The 12,632-nt window shown below is 31.9% G+C and overlaps 1 protein-coding gene across 2 annotated transcripts in view; it reads right to left on the reverse strand.

Moving 5' to 3' along the window:
* The window catches only part of LOC129218670 (uncharacterized), a 267,197-nt gene that overhangs the window by 152,955 nt on the left and 101,610 nt on the right, over nt 1-12,632 (reverse strand). For both annotated transcript variants that reach the window (XM_054852990.1, XM_054852991.1), the window contains 3 exons: nt 11,214-11,301; nt 9,881-10,027; nt 3,073-3,231 (listed from right to left, as the gene is read on the reverse strand). In XM_054852990.1, the coding sequence (XP_054708965.1) occupies nt 3,073-3,231; nt 9,881-10,027; nt 11,214-11,301 (394 nt within the window). The remainder of the gene's footprint in view (nt 1-3,072; nt 3,232-9,880; nt 10,028-11,213; nt 11,302-12,632) is intronic.

The raw sequence follows: 12,632 nt of genomic DNA on the forward strand, positions 1-12,632 counted from the left end.
AGCCAACTGTCTATCATCATAATGGTATTTAGTAGTTTTCTTAAAAATACAGAAGGAAATCAATGGAAGCTAAAGTGTGATGTTCCATAAAAATAAATCTAATGAACTAATTATTTAAAGGGGTGAACTCTTTAATGATGGAACTTTTCAGACAAAGTTACGTATGTTTTACTAAACATTTTACAACATTTTGAACAGGGTTCATACTCAATTTGGATAAAAAATTTCCATGACTTTTCCAAGACTTTTTCAGGACTTCATAAAGTTTTTCATTACCTTGTCACACGAAGAGAATAGTACTATTTAATGTAAAACTTAACAATTTCCGGAAATGGGCATTAGAAAAATTGTTACGTGAGTGCCACTACCTCATTGGAGCACTTACTTGTGACTGAAAAAATATCAGTGCACACTGCAGAAACTAATTATTCTTATTTGTCTTTATTATACAAATTCAAGCAAAATAAAAAATGGTGAATGCAACACACTGATGTTTAAATGTCTAACAAATATTTAACAAAATAGGGCCATATAGTAATGCATGGGACAAAAATTGAATGAGTCATTACTAAGTTTCCAAAAATAAATTTAATTCATAAAAACATTGTCCTTTGGTGTCAATAGTGCATTGAATCATCCATGTGACTTGACAGTATATGCATTCATTAAAACAAAGCCACGTTTTTCAGTAAATTCCTTTTCCTAAACCAGATATTTCAGCTGGCCACGAGGATCAGTTTTGCGAGCTGTATGTAGGGCTCTACTGTTTTAGAGTATTAGAATTCCACTATTTCTATGTTCTATTGCCTGTCTAAAGTCTTCATTTTCTAAAGCCTTCAACATATTAAGATAAACTCTGGTAAATTTAATAATGAATTTTTTTACAAGTAGTTGAAACAAACTTGGATGCAATTGAATAACTCTTTTGGAGGGGGCGCAGCAAAATCAAGAATGTGCAAGTCCACTACTACAGAATACAAAATATAAGAAGTGCTGAAAATAATGGTGGATTCAAAATTAGTGACGCCCCAGTAGTAAAATCACATTACAAAAAAAGGCAAGCGGCTGTTACAGAAGCAGATGAAATTGGATTTCAAAACTCGGACTTGTTTTTGAGATCGTTCAATTTATATGCAATATTACTAAATCACTCAATATTTCTAGCGCTCTTTTAGCTATTGTTACTTTTTTACTGCCCAAGACATTTTTCCATGACTTAAAATAAATTTCCATGACTGATATTGAAAATATAAATTTTCCATGACTTTTCCAGGTCTGAATTTTTTTTTTTTTCCCATGACTTTCCAGGATTTCCATGACCCGTACGAACCCTGTTTGAAGTGTAAGTTCATATGCCTATTACTGTGAAATTTTCACATAATTTACTATTGGGCCTTTATTTCTTTTTAAGCAGATAAGTTATAAAACAATATTGATGCTAAACTTTAACAATTTATGCAAAAGCACTTTTCCTTGCAGAGCTGTGAACCTGGCATGTTTAACATTAGTACAATATCCTCCTATATTTAAAAGAAACAATTGATCAGAATATCTAGAATATATATAGAATCTATTGATTCATTCAATAGATTCTATAGGGTCAAGTGGGGAAAAGCCACCTAACTGGATAACAGGAGTCCACCATGGAAGACCACCATGGAAGACGATAAGATTAAAGACAAGATCTCCGAGGACGACAGGAAGAAGGTTCTCGATAAAGTCAACGACACGCTCAAGTGGCTGGACAGCAACCAGTTGGCGGAAAAAGAGGAATACGATGATAAACTTGCAGAGCTGGAATCCATTTGCAAGCCTATCATCACCAGTATCTACCAAGCAGCCGGAGGTGCCCCAGGGGGCATGCCAGGAGGGTTCCCAGGTGCAGGTGCTGCACCAGGAGGAGGTAGCACAGGTGGGAGACCAGCAACAAATTGTGAAAACAAAAAAGGTTTTTGATCATCCTTCATTGTAAATAGTTGGGAATAAGTTATAAATTTCGGAAATAAGTTAACGAACTATGAAGTATTTATTTTAATAATTTCGTGAAAGTATCTCTTGTATCCAGAAATGTTAGCAATTCTTTGAAAAATAAATTTTTTTAAAAAAGGTTTTCTGCTCATTATACACAGAGTTTCCCGTTAAACGTTACTGGACTTTCAGAATATTTTATAGCAAACAAAAGAAACTTTGAAATTCAAAGATTGAAAATTTAACGAAATATGATTGTTTAAAGCAATTAATTTTTCACTGTGCATGCAGAAAGCAATTTATAACCATCATAATCAAAAGCCCAGATAGATCCTGCAACTCATAATAAAATTTCAGCTGGATATCGTTAAAATTTAAAAAGTTATCAGCGATTGAATGAGCAGAATTTCAATAATTCTTGGATAGGCAACGAATAACGAGGGAACATTCGCAAATAATCCGTTTTTATCATGAATCACTCTGCACCATAGCAGGAAAGTGTTGCTGGTTTGAAAACAATCCTTACGATCTGTCTTAATAAATGAAAATTTAGACAGTGATTTTTAAAGAAAATTAGCGTGTGTAAATTTTAATAGAACCTTTTTCTACTTATCTTTCTTTGAGGGAAAATGATATTGCTTCACTATACAGAACATAATCCAACATTTGGATCTTTTCAGCACTTTTAACAAACATAATTTCTTCTGAACAAAATTCTAAAAAGACTTAGGAATACTTATATTGACTACACCACAATTACTTCAAATAGAAGTAATATAATGTGAGAACTATAATATCAATAATGTCATTGAGCTTGTGGGAAAGAGTAACCCAATAAATGTACAGATAAGAGCAAACCAAGGCACAATGTCAGCAAAAGCTACGCTTGTATGCCAAATTTTTCTTCAATACTTTACCATTTTCTCATGAATAAATTCACACCTGCACTAATTCCATATGGTAATGTGTGTAAAGCTTTTAATTTTCTAAAAATGCAAAGAATATTCACCCAGAAATTCAAATCCCATAAAAAAATTTCCCGGCGAGACAAGTTTCTAAAATAAATAAATATATAAATAAATAAATAAATAAATCCATTCTTACCTCTGAACAGATTTTGGAAGAGTTTCAGTAATTTCAATATTGGAAATTGCATCAGTATTATTATCTTGGGACATCAAGTTCATCATCCCTTCTAAGTTTTGTAAGGTAGACTGAATCATCAAAAGTTTCTGATTAGTGGAATTTGATACAGCGTCTAACCTACAAAACAGCAGAAAATTATGTTTGAACAAAACTAAAGCTAAAAAAGACAAATTAAATGCACATACTACAGTTTGAATTGAAAGTGTTTTCTAATGTCAGAAGCTCCCGGATTTAAGTGAAAGAATGAAATAAATCAGTTATATTTGTAATACTTTTCATAATGCCATATTGTGATAGTAATGCTAATCATATACAGTGATTGCTCTTAAGCTGTGGCAGCTAATTAGAAGCCACAGCTACAAAGGAAATGGATATTTCTGCTGAGTTAAATAATGAACTTAATTCGGTAGATACTCTGTCTGAGAATCAGATTTTTGGAGATTGGTGACAGAAAGAATGTATTGTCGATAGTTATAAGATACCCTATGATAATAAGGGGGAAGGAATAGGATAACTTAAAATGTGCAATTAATAAACAGAAAAGGAGAACTCTTAGGTATGTATTAGAGGTGTAAAGTCTCAGGTTTTGGAATATAGCATTTGTAAGAGAAACTGAATTGTAGATGATAATGGGTTTAGTGAGAGAAATTAAACAAGAACTACATTCTTCACATACATGTGTTTTTCATCCTTGATTGAATGCCCAAAGTGCTTGCACTCTTTTTTATTTGATACCTGTCATGAAAATGTACCTGATGCTGATAAATAAGCAGTTGCTTCGCAATTCATGGCATGAGGTAGAATAGAATTTCCAAGAAACTAGCTGAAAAATTTCTCCTTAAAAATAAATCACAATTAATGTTAAAAATCATCAAAATTGTCTTTTTACAAATAAGAAACTGAAAAAATATTAACATTTACTGATAGAAGAAAATTCCTCAGGCCACTAAATTGCCAACAATACACAATGATTTGTGTAAAATTATGACAACATTTATACTTGTACAAATAAAAGTGATTAAAAAGAGTTAAAAAAAACTCTGCAAACAGCTGTTTTGAGGTTAAAAAGGCAAATACCTTCAACAGTTTTTTACGATAGATAATGACAATTGCAAAAGCATAAAATGTCACATTAAATATTTAACATGATATTTACATAAATTTGTTATTTTTTAGCTTCAAAAGAAGCCAAGCCCTGAATTTTATAAAAATGAGACACACATCATCCAAAAAAGTGCATATACAGTCGAACCTCCATATATCGAACTTCCACATATCGAAATTTTCTATATATCGAAATCCCAGCAAGTTTCTATGTGCATTACATAGAAAATTGTTTCTATATATCGAAAAAATCTCTATATATCGATTTTTTTTCGAGACATTCGTAAATTTTTTTCCCACTTTAGACTATTTTTCTCGTGAAAAATTAAGGTTAGGGGAGAAAATTATGTTTACTAAAATTTGCTACTAAATTCATAAGGATTCTAAGGTTGAGGGGTGTGTAGTTAGGTCGTTGTTTCGTTCTGGAATTCTTAAATTCTCTTAAGTTTGTTTCAAATCTGATAACCAGTAACATTGTAAAATTAGTTTCAAGTTATCCCTTTTGTCTGTTGATTATCATTCCTAGTCTTTTTAGCTGCAATAAAAATGATTCAAGTAGATTTATTTTTTACTTTTCTCTCGATTACATTGTGAAAAAGAAAATCCCCTAATGTTGCAGATCAAGTTCAATTGCCGAAGAATGAAGATGAATGAAGGCGCAAAAATGCAATATCTGTTATTTTTTTAAATTATTAATTTCAGGGATAGAAGTGACATTTGCCAACAAAAATATAGGAAAATATAGGAATTTTCTGAAAAAAATATAGGAATTCGATGGAAAATATAGGAATTTTCTGCAAACAATATAGGAATTTTTCGAAATAATATAGGAATATTTTGAAAAAAAAAAAAAAGGATATACAGGAATTTCGATAACAAAGCTCGCCAGTATGACATTTTTTTTCAAAATGCAATACTGCTATTCTATTAAAAACATGTAATTACACTACCTGACATAAGTGCAATACATACGCATAAATAAGTCTAAAAATACACACAAAATCAATTTTACAAAAAGTAAAAGAGCGTTAAACTGTAATTTGTACTAAACATATTAAGGCATACTTCTTTAAAAATAAAAAAAAATAGACGAAACTTTTTGTAGATGAACACAAATCTTTCTTAAAATAGTTGTGTCACTAATATAATTTTTAATGAAAGATTTTGCATGATCCGATACTGCGATGGGCAAGCTGTGCTCTAGAATGAAATTCGTGAAGTTCTGTTCTAATTTATGTTATCACTTGACAATGCAGTAAAAGCCAAACTTAAAGTTTTATAAGTTGTTGAAACATGTGCTATGCTGAAATCAAAGTCACATGTCACAGTAATATCAGGGGTTAATCCAGGTTTCATTTTTTAAGTCCCCGTTATGCGAAAAAGCAAAATATTTTTTGTGAATTTTCTTTATTTTTGTGAAAAAGAAATTATTGTGAATTTCCTTTTCTTTTCTAGAAAAAAGTGTTCAGGCAAAAATTTAAATGTATGCAAATTAAAAATTTAAATGTATACTGTGTTTTTTTTTTCAGAAAAATCTCTGATATGATACTTTTTGACCATTTTCCCCCCCTGAAAATCCTGACTTTTCAGTACCAAATTCGATCATAGTTGAAATCCACGATTTCCCATGACTTTGAAGGACACCCAGTAAAATATATATTTGATTTAGAAATATTTGGTCATTAAAGCAAAATAATCCAGACCTAAAAAACTTGGTGGCCACCACTGTCCCAAAGTTTTAAAGTACAAAAAGTGAGGGGGGGGGGTTAGTTTTTACTACTTTCATAAAAAAAATTAATAAATAGAACCTTGCACTTGTTTACAAAAACATGCATTTTGGAAAATTTAAGTTAAAATAGGTTTTTAAATTACTTCAAAATAAATAAATGAGAAGTCGTTAGGAAACTGCATTTTAGTAATCAAAACCGTTTCTTTTAAGTTCATACTAAAGCCTCCAAATCAATGAGGATCGAATGCAATTGTGCAGATAAAATTTCACTTTTCTAGAAACTAATGCAGGGCTCCCAACACATTTTAGTTTTAGAAAAGGGTAAAAGAGGACCAATTTCAATCAAAAAGAGGACTAAAGAGGACCAGTTAGGATTAAAAAGAGGATCTTGAGAGGACCATTCATTTAAACACAAGGAAGCATCAAAAGGCAAATTAGCTGCCTGCTGCTAAATCCCTGAAAATAATTTGTTAATTAACCATAATACTGATTTTTAATGATACAATTCCTTTATCACCTTCTGCACAACTGATCTTTTTATCCATTGAATAATATTATTTACACAAACATTTGGATGGGAGGGGGGGGGGGGGAGTCACTTAGCGCAGCACTTAAGGCAGCCTCCATAGAACTAAATGGGCGTAATGATACATTTTGAATTGAACCAGGGATGCTGGTAGTCTCACTGAAGGATAGATAAAGCTGTGCTTCATCTTTCTATAGTTTAAAATTATTTTTGTGTTTTTCTGTATTGTAATGCTTCTTTAATAGCATTTATATCCCTTCTCCACCGATATGAATCCATCACACACCAAACAGATCTACTGTATTGAAAGTTTCCCTAAAAATGTCTGAAATTCTCAATCACAAAGAGAAGCAGATCACATGAGGCATAGTTTTGCAATTTTCATATTCAAAGTATATTTTCAAGAATCATAAAGCTTACATTTAAAAAAAATCCATGATTGCAGGGCCATGAGTGCTTTGAACTTTTATGGGGGGGGAAACAAATTCCCCCCTTTAGCAGGCATCGTGCCGCCTGCCTTGTCTAGTGGTCAGAGAAGTCTGACTGCGATAGGAAGGTCCGGGTTCGAATCCCGGCTCGGGCATGGACGTACATTCTCTCTCCTGTCCTTGTCCCCCTATAAACGGGTCCTTATGGCATGTGTGTACTGTAGAAGTCGGACTTCACACCAAATTACTCTACAGTTGGAAAAGTGAAGCAGTGCACCTCAAATTGCCAGCCTACTTGGCACACGACAACAACAGCAGCAGGCATCATGACAATGAAATGATGTACAAATTCAACTTCATATAATTTCATAATTCAACTTTGTTTCATATACAGACGCTACTTTAAAATGCTATGTGCTCAATTGTTTAAATTTAATACCCCTCCCCCACCCACACAAAAAAAACAGTAATAACCGAAAATAAGCTAATGATAATCAAAATTATGTTTGGAAAACTAAATAAGCTTGAATTAAACAACACAAAAAATATTAATTTTTTAGTTATTTAAGTAAAAGTTTAATCGAGTTAATCTGATGTAGCATGTCAAAAGAACTTCTAATTGCCATAAATATAAAAATATTTATAAGATGCAAAACGATTGAAAGCTCAGAGAAGCAAATTTTCACGAACCAAGTTCAATGTTGGCATGCTTCCCATAAAATAAATTTATTTTCTACTAAATTAAACCTAAAACATGCTAATCTAAGTTGGAATATGGGAAAATAACATTCGATTGGGCAAAATATTTTAATATTTACATGATTCAAAAAGATTGAAATTTCAAACATTAAAAGCAATTTTCCGCGAAGTCCGAGTAAGTTCAATGTTACCATGGTTTCCAAAATAATTCCTATGTTAATTATTGAAATTAAATGAAAAATAAGCTAATCTAAAGTAGTATATGTCAAAATAACTTCCAATTGTCAAAAACATCTAAATGTTTACAAGATGCAAAAGGATTGAAATTATTTTCCGCGAAGTCCGAATAAGCTCAATGTTGTTATTGTTTTCAAAATATTTCCTTCGTTAATTATTGAAATTAAACGAAAAATAAGCTAAACTAAGGTAGCATATGTCAAAATAACTTCCAATTGTGGAAAACATCAAAATATTTATAAGATGCAAAAGGATTGAAATTTCCAACGCGAGAAGCATTTTTCCGCGAAATCCGAGTAAGTTCAATGTTGCAATGGCTTCCAAAATAATTCCTTCATTAATTATTGAAATTAAACGAAAAATAAGCTAATCTATAAAAACATATGTCAAAATAACTTCCAATTGTGGAAAACATCAAAATATTTATAAGATGCAAAAGGATTGAAATTTCAAACGCGAGATGCAATTTTCCGCGAAGTCCGAATAAGCTCAATGTTTTTGTTATGGTTTCCAAAATATTTCCTTGGTTAACTATTGAAATTAAACGAAAAATAAGCCAATCTATAGAAACATACGTCAAAATAACTTCAAATTGCCAAAAACATCAAAATGTTCACAAGATGCAAAAGGATTGAAATTTCAAACGCGAGATGCAATTTTCTGCGAAGTCCGAATAAGCTCAATGTTATTGTTATGGTTTCCAAAATATTTCCTTCGTTAATTATTAAAATCAAACGAAAAATAAGCTAAACTAAAGTAGCATATACTAAAATAACTTCTAATTGTGGAAAACATCAACATATTTACAAGATGCAAAAGGATTGAAATTTCAAACACGAAAGCAATTTTTCGCGATAAATCATATCGAATATATATGTTCAGAAAATTGCACTAATGAAATATTTTTAAAAGAATTACAAGCACAATCCAAACAATAAATAAATTCAAGCAATAAAGAAACTTTTTATACTTTTTCAAGGTTTTCAAACACTAGAAAATGTGTGTGTGTGACCTTTTCCCCCCCCCCCCCCCAAGAACTTTTCAAGGTTTTTCATGGGCGTACGAACTTTGTTTAACAAGCGCTGCAGCGGCGTGCTTGGGAGAACAGTAACTTTTAACGAAATGAAAAACTTTTAAAATCTGATATTTAAGTAAAAACAATATAAAAGCGAACTAATCAGACCATAATGTTAAAAGTCTAAAGCGGACTTTACCATAAAACACGAACTTTGGCGGGAAAAGCGAACCATTTGGGAGCCCTGCACAGTAGGAAAGATAAAATGGCGGCTGCACGTGGATCGCGGAAAAGGCGGTAGCCAAAAGTCGAGGGGAAAAGTAAAAAAAAAAAAAAAGGAATCGGAAACTGAAAATATAGGAAAATATAGGAATTATAGGAATTATAGGAACTTTTTCAGAAATATAGGAAAATATAGGAATATAGGAACGCTGCGATGCCTGTAATTTTCATCTTATCCGATGCTCGTATAAATTAGAAATCGGGTTTCATACACGAAAATTAACTATAATTTTAATGTGTTAGGGGATTTTTAGGATAAAATAAGATTGTTTCTATATATCGAAATTTCTACATATCGATTTTTTTTTCCGGCAATTTGCTACTTCGATATATGGAGGTCCGACTGTATAATAATTACACATTACATAAAGATGTTTTTTTTTTGTTGTTGTTGAAAAGTTTTTCAATGCCTTCTGATCAAACTAACAAGCCAAAAATTTGTTTAAAAAAATTAAAAGCATCACTTTTCTCAATTTTTGTTTTCTGGAATGAAATGCATTGGCTTCTGAGTTACTCATACATTAATTAATCATAGTGAACAAAAAGAACATGCACTTCAGGCGAATGTTGTTAAACTTAAGGCGTTATCTTAATAAAAAAAAATACTTAATAAATATAATTAATATTACAAATAATTATAACTTAGTAAATATAATTCAATAGTAGAACTTCATGAGCTTTAAGGAGTTTAGGCTTTTTAATAAATTACCAGAAAGAATAAGCAAAAATGTCTTATTCTAACTGACCTTGGAAGACTTTCTGTAGCTTCAATATTAGAGCTGCCATCTACACTGCAATCCTGAGAAATAATATTCACCATTCCTTCAAGACTTTGCAAGGTAGCCTGAATCTTAGAGATATTTTCACTAGAACGGGTTGCAGCAACTTCTAGTCTACACAAAGATTGAGAGAATGATGATTGTAATTAGTGAAAACTAAACGCAGCAAATAGCAAGCATCTTAAAGTTCATTGTGCATCAACTAAACCTCAAAAGTATTAATCAAATTTTAGTATTAAATTTGATTCAACATCTGATCTTTAAAAACATATCATTTAATAAAGACACAATAAGCAAATGCCAGAAGACTTCACTACTTTAAACAAAAATAATGTTTCAAATTAAACATCCAAGATCTAAATAAAATATGCATAAAGTAAAATGAAACAATGTCCACAAGTGTATTAACTTTAAAAACCTGAAATATATAAATAGATTTACCAATCTTGTGACTAATCTGCAAAATAATACCAAAATGATACTCAAATGCATGAGATAAGACATCAAAATTGCTTAATGTTCTTTTAAATATGCAAATGGATTAAAATAATAAACATGAATGCAAGAAACAAAATATCTGGCTCAAAAATTAGATAGGTTAATTTTGTTAAATATTGTAAATTTAGTTTATTATTATTTGCAAAATTACAGTATTTAAAAAATTTTCAAACAAAGAAACATTAAAATTTCATCAGTGATCTCTTTATCATTTAAAAATGATATTTGTGTGACCAAAAAATTGAAAAATGAAAATGAGCTGCCATCATGCTTGGAAAATCTTGTTTCAGGTGTGTGTCTAGATTTATATGAATAAGAAGTTTGGCAGGTTATATCTTTTTAAGAAGCAAAACATTTTTATATCATATTTGCAAAATGTAAAGGAGTGTATCACAAAGCATTATTTCCAGTATTTGAAACTAGTTTTAGGAAAATTGCAAATGCATACTGAATACTAAGCCAAAAGCATAAAAGGGCAATGTTACAAAATGAGGACTGGTATTTTAGGCTGATGGTCTGAAGACCACTAAACATTGAATACAACTCCTACAACACTAACTATTGTCTCAGGAATTAGACTTTCATTTCGTATTTCACTATAAATTTGTGCAAAGTTTGTGATCATAATTATTCCAAATTGTATTATCAAGATATAGGTTACACAAAAATAATATTGTAGTATTTAGTTCTAACATAATGGTAAATCATGGATTACAAATAAGATAATTAATGTATTAATCAAAGCTTACACATTCAAAAACAGCAAATGTATGAAATATAAGGGCCATATAAAAATACTAACTTTCTTTTATCTTTTGATTGTTGCACTTGAGGAGTTCTAGATGATGCATTACAGTTTGAAGCATCATCATCAATATTGCAAGCTCTCCCTAAAAGAATACAATAGCTATTATTTTGCATATATATATTTACAGGTATAAGACAAAATAATAGGGACACCTGTGAAAAAATTAAAATCTTTTATTAATAAAAGATTGGGCCACCCTTTGCCTGAATGACAGCTTGTATCAGACATGAAACTGACAAATAAAGGTCTTGAATATACTTCAATGGAATTCGCACCCATTCATCGTGTAAGACCGCCTCGCGTTCAGATAAGAGTGCACGGAGGAGGAAACCTACATGGACTTTGTTCTATAAAAAACCCCTCAAACCCTGGGCAATCATGTTCAGATCAGAATATTAACACCACGTCACTTGTTCCACTTTATTGTCATGCTCATGTAACCATGTTCGAACACAGTGGGGTTTATGAATGGGGGCGTTCTCATCTTGGAACACCAGAGGCTCTTCCGGAAAGAAAGTCTGAAGCTTGAAGTGAAGATGATCGGCGAGAATGATTCGATTATGTTCACCTGTGATTCTTCCCCTCAGGACAACGATGCCCAAATCCATGAGAAGATATTGCTCCCCCTAACATCACAGAGCTCCCCCCATGCATCATGGTAGGAACCAAGCTGTCAATATGATATGCTACTACTGCTGGTGTTCGCCAGACAAACACCAGCATCCGGTGGTCTGGAAAAGAGTAAATGATAGCTCGTCAGACCATATGGCTTGTTCCCATTGCAGTTGTGTCCAATTTAGGTGGTCTATGTACTACTGTAGTCTCTTCATATCATTTTGCTTCGAAACTAATGGTTTTTAAATAGCTACTCTGCTATGAATGTGGGCAGAATACAAGGATTATGTTTCAATATACAGGTTCCACTGTATATTGAAACATAATCCTATCTACGAATGTATGTATGTAATCCTAACTCCCCAACAGCAAAAGCATGCTGAGACTAGAAACAGGTATCAAAATTTAATTTTCTTCGAATGTCAAAAGAAAACATCTTCATATGACCTTAATTACGCAAGATACTACTTAAAGGTTTCTTTTTTGTCTCTTTTATTCATCTGAAATCTGCTTCTCCATATCACTTTTTTTGTTTTTATGTCATTCCTTTTCAAAATCATTGCAGTTTCACTTACTCGGAGCAATGCAGAAACCTGCCTGTTTTGAGTGGAAGTAGAATAATTAGGGCAGGTTTTTAAAATGATGTTTGTCTCATCTTTTCCATTGAGGGAAAGTTAGAGGTGTCCACGTATCATGGACTGGTTAGAGCAAAAGTGGGTTGAGTTAGGCATGCCATACTGAAAATTGATGTACTGCTCAGCCCCTGAAAGACTGGTTGCACAAGCTGCAGAGGGTAGC

This window comes from Uloborus diversus, chromosome 3, assembly GCF_026930045.1.
Source record: "Uloborus diversus isolate 005 chromosome 3, Udiv.v.3.1, whole genome shotgun sequence".
NCBI lineage: Eukaryota > Metazoa > Arthropoda > Arachnida > Araneae > Uloboridae > Uloborus > Uloborus diversus.